Here is a 12,521-nt window from a genome sequence, read left to right on the forward strand (position 1 = left end):
GGTCTTCAAGCAATAAACAGAAAACATGCGATCGAAAACACATCACCGAAGTTTCTAATGCAGCATGGGCTAATGGGCACAATGGCCTTACTCACCCTGAACAGCTAAACCAGCCAGATGTATGGCCTGTTCCAGTGTGCAAGGAATGTTGCCCTCCAAGATATCTTTCTTTAATTGCAAATAATACTGATACCTGCATGGGGAAAAAATAAAATAAAATAAAATTATAATGTAGGCTTCTTAATTTAAAGAGAGTGCAGTTGAATACACCTGCATTTCCTATTCCTCTCTGCATTCCCCAGTTTGTGTGGTGGACAGTCCTCATCATTTAGACCTGCTATGTCATGGTCTTTGCTAACTCCTCCCTTAGCTTTCATATATCCCTGCAGAATCAAATACTGCTACCTCTCAAAACAAAGAATCTCCACAATTTCTGTCTACTAAAATACCCTCATAAATTGTGTATTTGTACCTCTTTCCTCATTAGAAAATGAATGCAAGCGACTATAGTTCTTCAAAACAAAAACACAAACAGAAACAAACATGAAGGAACTAAAACAATTAGAAGTCTGACCATGCAGCTATGCCTGTTATTGAAAACATGTTTGAACAGACTCCTAAGATCACCAAAGAGGTGGTTGTTTGCTTAGTTTATCACATATTGTAAATATCTGAAAGGGATACAAATATGCAGTGTGAAGATAAGTTCTGCCTGGAGTAATCATTTCCATTTCTACAGAGGCGGGGGAAGGGACAGCAACTTTTAAAGAAACCACGCATTTCTGAATGCTGAAAGCAAAGTTACAGACACAGGTATGATTACCTGGTAATCTCCTGCTGGAGCTGAGAAACAGTAGGCACATAGAACACCACTCCAAAATACACAGTTGGCTCCAAGGCGTATTTGTCCAGCTGCTTTTTCAGAGGCTTGTCCAAATCCACCCATCTGCGCTGATTCTGCTTATTATAATACCACAGACTGAAATAGGTGATCTGCAAAAGAGGAATTGCAAAGATTGAAAAGAGTTAATATTGTAATATCAGGTAAAATACATTGCGTGAAAACCTTGCCACTTTGGAATAAAGGTTTCAAAACCCTGACTAAGGCTGTGGGTTATTGAGAAGTTAGAGAACCGGACATTGCATGTCAAAAACACGCATTACTTCTAGATAAGCAACCATGGACATAATGTCCCCCACCTAAAACACTACCAAACCTACTCTTTACCTGCAAACAGTGTCTGAGCCTGTTGTGGCAACTCACAGATGTCAGTAGTAAGTGTGGAACAGGAAAAGTAAGGGAAGGCAGGAAGGCAAACAGAAATGACACTGCACAGCAGGAAAGCAAAGTGCGGCTTCTCTGGGGAACGGGGCAGGCTCACATGGGATGCTGAAGGCCAAGAGAACACAGGACCAGTGGTCAATCAAAGACAAGCTCATTAACAAGCTCATTAACACACACGTACGGCTCATCCTACAAGCAAAATACAGCCAGGCACAGCACCAAGGTACCTTGTCTGAGCAGGCAACTCCTGACCAAGCCAAAACACAACGTACACCATCCACTGGAGCAGACTGCCCCGAGAGGCTGAGGGGTGTCCATCCCTGGAATGCCAAAGTCCCGCTGGACAACGTCTTGAGCAACACAACTGATCTGGATCACATTTCCTCCGAGGAGGAGTTTGGACCAGAATATTTTTCTATCACTCCACAATACAGTTCCAAATCCACACGGCAGAACCACTCGTTCAAATTTACATTTCTCCACTATATCTAAACCCATTAAAATCTGCTCCTGCAGCACTTATTTCATTCAGTCCTGGATCAGCAAACAGATGAGAACGAGAAAATACCCATGTCATTACCACAGCAAAACTAGATACTATAATTACAAGGTTTTTAATTGAGGGAGATAAGGGAATGCTACAAATTACCAATTACGTCTGTAGGCATTTATATGAAAATTCTCTACATACACATTATTTATTATATGTAGAAGTGGTAGAAACTCCAACACCTTTAATCCAACACTTTATACATTTTCAGATGTTTTTGACTTATACAAAATAAAGCTATTAAGGATGAAGTTTTATAAAACATAGGACTAATCATAATGATTTTTTTTACATACATAATTTCTGTGAATTAGACTTGGAAAAACTGTCTGTCCAGCAAACAACGTATTTACTGCTGCTTTCTCAGAGCCTCCAGCATTCTGATGCTATGGAGCATGGATTTGAAATTCACTGGGGGGTGACAGATAATTTGTATTTTGCATTGCTTCCAAGGAACAAACCATTAATTCGGACATGTACCGTTGTCAACTGGATAAATCAAGTGATGCCATCAAACAGAACATATACGTACATCTTCTCAGCTTCTAACCTAAACAGGATGAAGAGTCCACCCGCATGGGAGCCTGGCTGCCCCCTCCAGCTCTGACAGGCTGACTGTGCCGGGAACAACCACGGCAGGGGGACGTCAATGCTCCATATCAGCACAGAGCATTACGTCATTTGGGGCCCAAAAGTCAAGGTGTAGCATTAAATAAATAATAGCATCTATTCCATAAAAGCATTTTTCTCTGGGAAATTAGAGCCAACTCTAAAGCACAATGTTCCTTTGACGTGGTATACTGGCAAAATGGATTTTGCCCCTCTTTAAATTAGCATTAATACAGCTTTAAGTGATTACTGGTGGGGTCTGGTGAGGGGATTTCTTCCCAATGTTAAAAGAAAACCCTCTACACTTACAGTTACCACGTAACTGCAGCATCTGCATTCAGAAGATAAAAAAATATTAGGATGAAGTTTGCCCATTGAACCTTAATTGAGATCCCTTCTGCAGACTCCAAGACAACTCTGGTCCCATTTGATAAAACAGGCAAGCTATAATACAAATGTTAAATTTAATTAGAACTGTTCATAGAAGGAAAAAATAATTTTTCAGTATAACGTGGAAGGTATCTGGAGAAAAGTTAGAATGCAAAATATGCAAACATGCAAAATAGTTTCACGGTCGGGCAAGTTTAAAAATCACCATAGAGAAACAGACTGCATTCCCCCACCAGAAACAGAGATCTCTTGTAAAGCATATCCTACAAATCAAGTTTTTCACAAGGGAGACACCGTATTCACTTCTGAATCCTGAAAACCAGGAGTCAAATTTAAGGAGTCATAAATACTTACAGATCCAAGAGGACAAAAGCTCTGAATACAAATACTGTAAACACCACCAGTTTCTATGTTTTTCAGTCCAGGTGCACAAAGTTTCCTGTTACCTTGGACAAAATTTTCTTTTATTTCTGTGCCTTAGCCTGCCAACCACAAGATAAGCGTGTGGTAACCTCTGTCACTCCATGATGACAATGAGATGATGGTAGATGCCATAAAACATTCAGAATTGTAGCAGTAGTACCACACAGACTCCATTAAGAAATAAATATTAAGCTCACTGCAACATCACACACTGAAAAGGATAACATGTACTGAATGTACATTCCTGCAGGCTGAAAGAGGAAAGGAATGTACATAAAAAGGTGTGTTTCTCTTTCATGTAAGCAGTCACAGGAGCTAAAGTCAGACTGTGATGGTGACACCCTGTAACTGCCAAGTCTTACAGATGTAATGTATACATATGCAAGAACGTCAGTAAACTAATGGACCAAAGAATAAAAGTAACAGTTAAAGCTGAACTATGCCATGAGCTGCTTGATCTCACTTGCTAGCAAGAGCTCAAAGAAGCTGGCCCAGGCCACCTTCCCAATGGGTGAACCACATCGGCCCCGGGCTGAGGTGACCTGAAACGTTGAACCACCACATCCCGGGTGACAGCACAGAGACTGAAACATAAGGGTAGCAGCTACAGAATAGCAGCAAAGCTGAAACACTTCTCCAAAAGGCACCACACTTTTGGAAACCAACTAAAAACATATGCAGAAATTTCTACGCAGTTGTGTAACTGAATAACTTGAATGACTTTCATCTGCAGCCTTGGTGTGTTTACGCCTCAAAGAAGCGCAGATGTGTAACACAAAGGTAAGGGGAGAAAGCCCAGACTTGTGCTTACACCAGCCCTGTTTCATACTCTCTGACGTAAGATACTCCTGGTTCTGCACCCTGAAGTCTAAACTCAATGTACTGCCTGTTTTTAAGGCGTGATGATCACTTGCACCGCTCCATTTCTTTAAAACCCTGACCACTTTTTCCTGCCTATGCACAAAACTGAGTGGTTACTGGTGCAGCAGACCAAGCAAAATGTTTCTGTACTTTCAAATATTCTCTGGAACCCAGCACAGCTTTAAACCAGGTTTTTCTGCCCCAGTATTTTCCCTCCAATCTGGAGTATCAGAAATAAAATGAAAGCCAAGCAAAACGCTATGGACCAAAGGCCACCTGCTGACCTGTATGCAAACCTTTCACTTGACTTCAAGGGCAGAACTTGATCCCGTGAGTTTTCAGAGGAGCTTATGCACCCTGGAATATTCGCGCTGGTTAAAATAGAATCCATTTTTATTCATTGCTAAAACATTTTATTATTAGCAGCTCAGGACAACACCCAATTCTAAAAGGAATGTCATAACATGATTCTTAGAATATGTTAAGCTGTTAAGATTAACACTATTTTGAGGTTCATTTATTTTAGCGACATAGTTCATGATCCAACCCCTTTGAAGAAAATCAAATAGAAACAAAAACAACATTTAATTTCTGCACAGTTACTTTCTGTTACAGTTAGCTGCTTTCTGTCACTACAGACAGGAATAATATGCACTTCTGCGTAGAAGTTGAAGAGCTACCAAGAATGCAAAAGTACCAGAGCTCACAGGTTGGTGGGCATTGAGTGACCTCGTCTATGAAGTCAACCAGGCTTCTCAAGCTAAGCAGGATATTTGGATACATTTGGAAGCTTGATATTTGGGTACCACATGAGCTCAAATAAATTCATCTCACTGAGCGCGCCGACATCTGCGATTCGCTCTTGAAACGTGAGGAAAATGTTTGAAATGTATGATAACAGTCGATGAATAATGGACCGACTACAACAACCTCAAATGAAAATGATTGGGGAAGCAAGCGTGATGACCCAGCTCAAAGCACACTGACAAAGTTTGTCCTCAATAATCTGTGATTATCGGTTCTTGCAAACAGATTAAGTGTGGAGGGAACCAGGGAGGACAAATAGACTTTACCACACATCTCTCTGAAGCACAGCAGCGTTCAAACTTTACTTCAAATGTATGTATTTAACTAGATATTTTGCATCTAATTTCTATACTGTACATTATAAATCTAATATATCTCACAGGTTACAAATAGACTGGAAAAGAGAATTGTTTTCTAATTGTTAATACAGTGCCTTCTAATTAACACGATCTGCTACCTGCCTCAAGGCTGCAGTGACCTGAGGAACCACCATCCTAAGGTGAAAGTTAAAAACAAGAAAACAGTATCAGGGTTTACAGAAGAATGCAACCAGAACACAGTTTCAGGTTTTTCCTCTTTTACAGTGGCACATACAAATAAACCAAGCCTTAAGACTTTCCCGAACAGAGGACTGAGAACACCTTCATTCCAGAAGGATAAGCACTGCAGTTGGACTTACAAGATCCCAGTTAGCCCACGGGCTCCGCTGTGTCTAGCTTTATTATACGCTTGGATACAGAACAGCTCCTACCATCAGGATACCACAGTTTATTCAAACCGCATGGAGAACTGGGTCAATAATCTTGTCCTGTGCACAACTGCCAGACACCCAGTGAAAGCTTTACCCTACAGCCAATGCTGAGAATTACGGAAGGAGACAAGATGTCCTGAAAATTCTCCAGAAACTCATCTCTTATAACAGCAGACAACCTCCTCCACAAACCTCCCCAGTCTCTAGGAGAGAACGGATTTTGGGCAGACTCCATTGGCCACTGTGCAAGATCCAAGACTTCCTGGAAGTGGTGGAGAATGAAACCTGTGAGCATTGCCACATACCAGCCACCACGGGGAAAGCTGCCCTCCTCTGCATACCGCCACAACCAGTTCTCCTGGCAGAAACAGGACTGCTGGCTACCCCATTAAAATCCCTCCCTTTTCCCCATCTTGAAACTATTTGCTTTTGGGTACTTTTGCTTAGACTATTTTTGTTGTTCTAGTGGTGACATGACAACTGTAGCTGCAGGAGGGAGGATTTAGCAGGGGAGGTATCCAAACACAGAGCGCAGTCAGTCTTAACTCTCAGTTCTTTCACAATATGAATTCTTTTTCTAACAAGTATTTTCTCCTAACTACTCCAATGTGGGTTTCACAAATGCTATTTAAACAAAGCAACTGAAATCTACAGCTTAAAGAAAAACAGCAGGGATAAGAAATAAACAAACAAAATCAATACTTTGCAAGGTAGTCTGACATATTCTACTTTATTCCAATTAAAACACTGCACAAATTGCAATACACTGTGTTTTACATCATACAGATATCTCTAATGAAGGGTCTTCTGACAGGCAAGGCAGATTCTACTCATCAGGACATCAAAGGTAAGCTGGCTAATTTACAAGCTGAAGTGCCATACCTTCATAGTGCACAGAAGATACTATATCCCATCAAGATGTATTTTAACCTCTTGCAGACACAGGTAAGTTATCAATCAACATGACCAAGAAATGTAGAAACAAACTTTTAAAAATTGTCCTACCACTGTCCAAGAGGGATGGACTCACACGTCTGCTTTTGACCCACATCTTACGCAGCACCGAGATTAAAAGCAGCATCACATTCCCATTCATCAGAGGCTTAAATTCTGATTGCTTTACAACGGGGAGCAGCAAAATTTCAAAGACTTAAACAATAAACCAGTGGCTCTGCTTCAGAAGTAAAGAAAACCTCTGCCATCAAAATCAGTATAAAACTATACAGCAATTCACAGACACTGTGACAGTGAGAAAATGCAGTTAAGTGGTATAGTCAAATTCTGACTTCACTTTATTAAAAGCTAAAGAAATCGGGGCAAGGCTTCCTAATCGCCACTATTGCTTTCATGGAAGAACCTTCATTTTGTGCTGCTCATTCTAGTAAGACTGGCTGCTCATACCTGTGGGTTTTTCCTTCAGAGAAAGTAAGAACTACAAGAAATGCACCGAGGGAATTACTGATTTCTGGCAGAGTTCTCTGTCCTTCAATTTAACTTGGTTTCTAAATTACGATTACAGCACACTTATAATTCAAACATGTTTTAGATAGAGTCGAGTTTGTTTTTCAATACAGTAGTATCTTTTAAATTAACTAGATTACACACTGAAGGTCTGCATTTTATATACATCCCACCATGACAATTTCTTCTTTCCTAATTTGAAGGAAAATGTTGTTCAGAAAGGCAACCAGAGCAGTTCAACTTTGAGCACGGCTTCTCTTATTTCTCCAGCATTAGCTACAATTTTGACAGGCTTTGATGGAAGACATAAACATAATCATGTCAGTGACCCCTGTCATGACTTGTATTTGCCAGCCAATGTTTACCGATACATATACTTGTACAAATATTTATGGCTGCACTCCCTTTTACTTTAAGAACTGTGTGCAAAACACACAGTTAAGAAACCACCAATGTACAAATATTTATGGCCGCACTCAGTTTTACTTTAAGAACACTGTTTATGTGTGCAAAACACACAGTTAAGAAACCACCACACTGAATTAAAGGTATTTTGCTGAAGCATTGCTTCAGAACTTCCAAGTTATTCAGGATCCGGATAACCTTGATTCCTTCTTTCCTATTCACGTCCAACACAAACACAGGAACTTGCATATGCACAACACATTCTCTCCACAGAAGTTCCCTACCATTAGTACTTGTACCTGTGCCCAAATTCCTACCGTGTATCTGCAGCTAAGTCAGGCTCTGCTTGCACACAGTGGCAGAATTTGTCCCTTCTTTCTGCTTTAGAAGTATTATTAAAATACAGGAATAAAAGAAGATCCAGCAAGAGAGGTACATCTCTGTATTTTCAAGTATTTCATTTGTGTACTCATGCCCTAGATGCAAGAAGGGCAGTGTCACAGACACTTTATGAGGCAGTTAACAATCAGAGCCCTCAGCAGTTTACCAAAACTTGTAACTCCAGAACAGTTAACCTCAACCAATACAGCTTTTTGCATAAACCAAGTTTGGTTCTAGTTCTCTCCCAGGATAACAGACAGGCTGTGCTACAAAGGGTAAGCAACTTCTATTCCCTGTTCCCTTTGGCTTCTCGCCCCAGTTGCTCAGTTTAAGGGAGCTGGATTACACACCCTTTCGCTGATGAGTCACATTCTGGGGATACCAGAAGATATTCTTCTTATTTAATGCATTCGTTTTACTTTTCTGTAAAGTCTACCATCCAGTAAAAAATAAAATCATCAACATAATTAAGACTTCCTAAACCCTAACTACGTGTCCATAAGAGGATATAACTTGGAAATCGAGAAGTACTGATTTGAAAACCCAAAGAAAACCAGAGTTTAGCCACACAAAGCGTAATTTGAAGACTGATGATCTGTTAAAACAAATATTTTAAAGGATGGCACAGCATTAAAAATAAGCTGCTCAAGTCACTGTCCAAATTGGGTAATTGCAGGCTCTCTCAGAAAGAGAGATTTACAACTTTCCCATTCAATGTGTAAAAAGGCAGAGACTGCCCTCGTACCTCCTGCCATGAACTGTTTTGAAGGTGCATGGGACCCACGTCTCATAACTGCATAGCCCACGTACAGTAATCTGGAACTGAACCCTCCGTTTTCATAACTGCGTCAAGTCTCAGTATTCAAATGAACAGTAATATTTTAACTCTTTGAATTCACACTCATGCCTTAAGGGTGCTTAGTGCATTAACTACACAACACCATACAGAAAGTACTTGGTATTTTATGGTACCAAGGGCTGGTTTTTTGCAGATTTAAGCAAAGTGCTGAGCACTGAGCACTTTCTTTCTGGAAACTTTCTACCAAGCAAAGCAGTCAGGAATGATCCAGTATCTGCTTGGCAAATCTGACTATTTAGAGGCAGAATAACATTTTTTGAAGGCAAGCTCTGGAAAGTAATTTATACTCCTGCTTTCCATTCCCTTTTATTGCAACACATTTTCCTGCCAAAATAATCCATGCAAGAATGCATGACTGAAGGAATCTGCCCAGGGTTCAATAGTGTACTGTCAACTCCCTTAGTCTGATATATGACTCCTAATTGAGAGAATTGCCATCTTTCTCCCTCTTTTTTTTTTTTTTTTTTTTTTAAAGATTTTAAGGAGTCCCTCCAGAGAAAGATAATGAAGAAGAGCTGAAAAACCCTGCATCTCCAACGCTGTGTGACTGGTTCAATAAACGTCAGCAGTCACCATTCGGGAAGACAAAGCCTTTCTGTCTTGCCAATAGTGAAAACTCTTTACCTTGACTTAGCAGTGCCATCAGAAAGTGGATACGTAAAACCAACAAACTCCATTCACACAACAACAACTGAACTCTAAATAGATGATATCTGATGTGCTCTACGTTAACACGAAGGCTATGAGTGTGCTTAGACACTACTCCCTTTGCTAGAAGGGGTGAGACAGAAAAAAGGCAGTCATTCTGTTGCACAGAATTGCATCTTTCCAATGGTACATTTCCAATGTACTAAAATAAAAATACTTGGAGAATCCACAAGAATGCATATTGGGATTGAAAACAACCACAGCAAACACTTAGAGATTAACGGATTCTCATCTATTTCATTTATTTATTGTTCTCCCAACAACAACAAAAAAGTACTTTCGAAAACAACTGACTTTATATAGCATTTCCTACAGTAATAAATGTTTGCAGATTTGAGTCCTAAATTCATTTGCTCAATAGCTGAGCAAAGTTATAAGCAGTTGCCATTGCTTGAAAATACAACATTTCAAAAAATAATAGTTATTACAGTTATTAGACAAAAAGTATTTTGACAATTACTCTTATTCTGGTTACCTAAGTCTAGGGTTTCCATCCTGTATCTGAATCCCATACTCAGAACACCACTATCTGGCAGACCACATAACAGAGCAAGAGCATCTTTTTCAGAACAGTGTCAGAACACTACATTTTTATTACAAATTTCCTCTCTCCTGTCCCCTAAAAGTGCATGTGCTGGCAGTTTAATGACTACAAAATGAACCAAACCTTTTGAGACTCTAGTGGGAAATGTCAGTTTACACAGATTCACCAGCATTCAACTACTGCAATCAAATCCACTTGTGTTCAACAAAACCATAAAACAATGCCATGCTGGTAATCTATGGAGATTTCTATAAACAACATTTCGCAGCTCAGCATTTCAGAAGTAATACAGGAGATGTATGAATAATCACTAAATGTCTGGGAGAAGAGCAAATTTCAGTTGCAAAAGGATCCTTCAAAATACCAAGTAAGGAATTTTTGAGGGAAAAGGCAGGTTAGACAGATAGGTACAGACTCAATCAGTGCAAAACATGTTTCCTCATGAGGCCAGCACTCAATCTAAATCACTATGTGCTTGCTCCAAGACAGCGTCTGCAAACACGGTTGCGGTATTTGGACAAGCAATACAAATAGTTGGTCACTGGTACACTTATCACATTTTGTGCTTTAGGTTCTTTTCGCAGCACTAATCCATCAGAAAGAACCACACACACGTTAATAACACTCCATTTCATACCCTAAGCTGAAAGTTGTCTCGTCTTACAGCAATTCTTAACCACATTGCTGAGGCAGAGATTTTTTGTTGCTTTGTTTTTTCCAAACAACATTTTCAGCATTGTCAGGTTTAGAAACAGTCGCTTTATCGCTCTAAGCTTCCATTCACTGCCACTTCTCACATGTCCCCCTTTGGGCATTCCCTAGCTCTGCAACGTAAGTTTTGCAACTGATTTGGACGTATTCGATTCCCCGTCAAGACCAGAATGTGAAGAAACAAGGGGAACACGGGATAGCTGCTCCAGTAAATAAACTGATTGCCCCAAATGGTGAGGAGTCACCACAGGGGTCACCTTGCACCAGAGACAAAAATCACGCCTTCGCGCTCGACTGTTCGCTTACCTCCCGCAGTTCAAGCCTTTGAGCCACTGCCTCCAGACTTTCCTGGCCCGTGCTTTCCACCGACAGCGTGAACTCCACAAATTCATTGTTGAGCAGCTGGATACGAGCCACCAAGCAGCTTTTGCTGGATACTGTGTAACGTCGGGTTCGTTTCAATTTCAACCCAAAAGGTAGAGGCATCTTCTTTTTCCCCACGCAGATGGTTACAGATAAAAAGCTACTACCACCAGGACCTTGCGAGGGGACAAGCGGCTATCTCCTCTCAAAGGTAAGGAGCTGTAAAGTCTCCAGAGATCAACCAGCAGCAGCAGTATCCATTAAAGACAAGCAAGTTTTCCACCAAGACACAAGTAGAAGGGGCATCCACTGGAATCCTAGCGAGAAAGAGAATAAATACAAGAATCAGAAACACTTGGACTGAAAGGGGAATGGGAACATGGGAAAAATAACATGTATGTTTTTTCTGAATCTAAATACTCAGTCTACTTTTCAAAAACGCACATCTGTTATGCATTTAAATGATGAAATAAGCACCAGAGTTTCGGTTTTTTCCACAGCCAACACCGTTCTTCGGCAAGTTGGTATTTTTTTAAACTCACAAGTGAATAATGAGTCTTCATCAGACGTGGCTGCAATGTCTTAAAATAAACATTTCTGAACTGAATTAAGTATTTAAATGAAATACCTCAACGAAGTCCAGGTTGCCTGAGGTATTTCTAATGCTGAAGCAAGCCATTTGCTCTGAGAGCAAACCCAGCAATCTGGTTGCTGCTCCAGATCAGCGTGCGGCCTCAGCCGCTATCTGTTCGATTAAACACAAAACCAAGCCCCATAAATGATTAAGAAAAAAAACAACCAACAAAGGCAGGAAGAGAGGCATTAAAGCTCACACCTCAGCCATTTCCTACCATATAATTAAAATCCAATTCTTCTAATTTTCCCTGAAGTACAGCTAGCTGTACCATTCTTTCTAATGCTAAGCTGCCGCACGATGGTTCAGGTTACGCTTTGCCTCACCACGAAAGCATGTGGATTCTGAGAACTATTTATTAATATTTCCTTGAAAACCACAGTTATTCCCAGTCTGAAGGCAGCCGCCCTTTTCCCCACCTTTTGCAAACACCTTCACACCTCCTCTCCTGTCAACTGCAGAACACACACGCTTCGCCTTTCTCCTCTTTCAAGTGTTTTTTGGGTCTTTCTACCTATAAAATTCGTCATTCTTACTCGTGCTGCTCTTCAGTAGCACATGCAAGCTAAAATTCTCTAAATACAGGCATTTTTCCTGCAGAAGTAGGTGTGGGGAGGACAGTCGCTACAGTGAGGCCGGAGCACTGGGGCTACCGCTGAGTGAAAGCGCTTCGCACACTCGAGATAAAGGCGCCATCGCCTCTGGGAAGGGGCGCGCTGCAGGGCTGGGGGCGATGCGCCCCCCGACCCCCGGTAACACCCCTGGGCCTGGCTTCCACC

At 40.8% G+C, this 12,521-nt stretch overlaps 1 protein-coding gene across 1 annotated transcript in view; it reads right to left on the reverse strand.

Moving 5' to 3' along the window:
• Nucleotides 1–11,238, reverse strand: part of PTPN21 (protein tyrosine phosphatase, non-receptor type 21) — a 31,240-nt gene extending 20,002 nt beyond the window's left edge. Inside the window, exons 1-3 of the mRNA XM_010190455.1 lie at nucleotides 11,052–11,238; nucleotides 824–993; nucleotides 96–193 (exon numbers count right to left, since the gene is read on the reverse strand). Coding sequence (XP_010188757.1) covers nucleotides 96–193; nucleotides 824–993; nucleotides 11,052–11,231 — 448 coding nt within the window. The 5' untranslated portion in view covers nucleotides 11,232–11,238. The remainder of the gene's footprint in view (nucleotides 1–95; nucleotides 194–823; nucleotides 994–11,051) is intronic.
• Between the last annotated feature and the right edge of the window lie 1,283 nt (nucleotides 11,239–12,521).

The sequence above is a fragment of the Mesitornis unicolor genome, unplaced genomic scaffold (genome assembly GCF_000695765.1).
Source record: "Mesitornis unicolor isolate BGI_N332 unplaced genomic scaffold, ASM69576v1 scaffold12558, whole genome shotgun sequence".
Lineage (NCBI taxonomy): Eukaryota > Metazoa > Chordata > Aves > Mesitornithiformes > Mesitornithidae > Mesitornis > Mesitornis unicolor.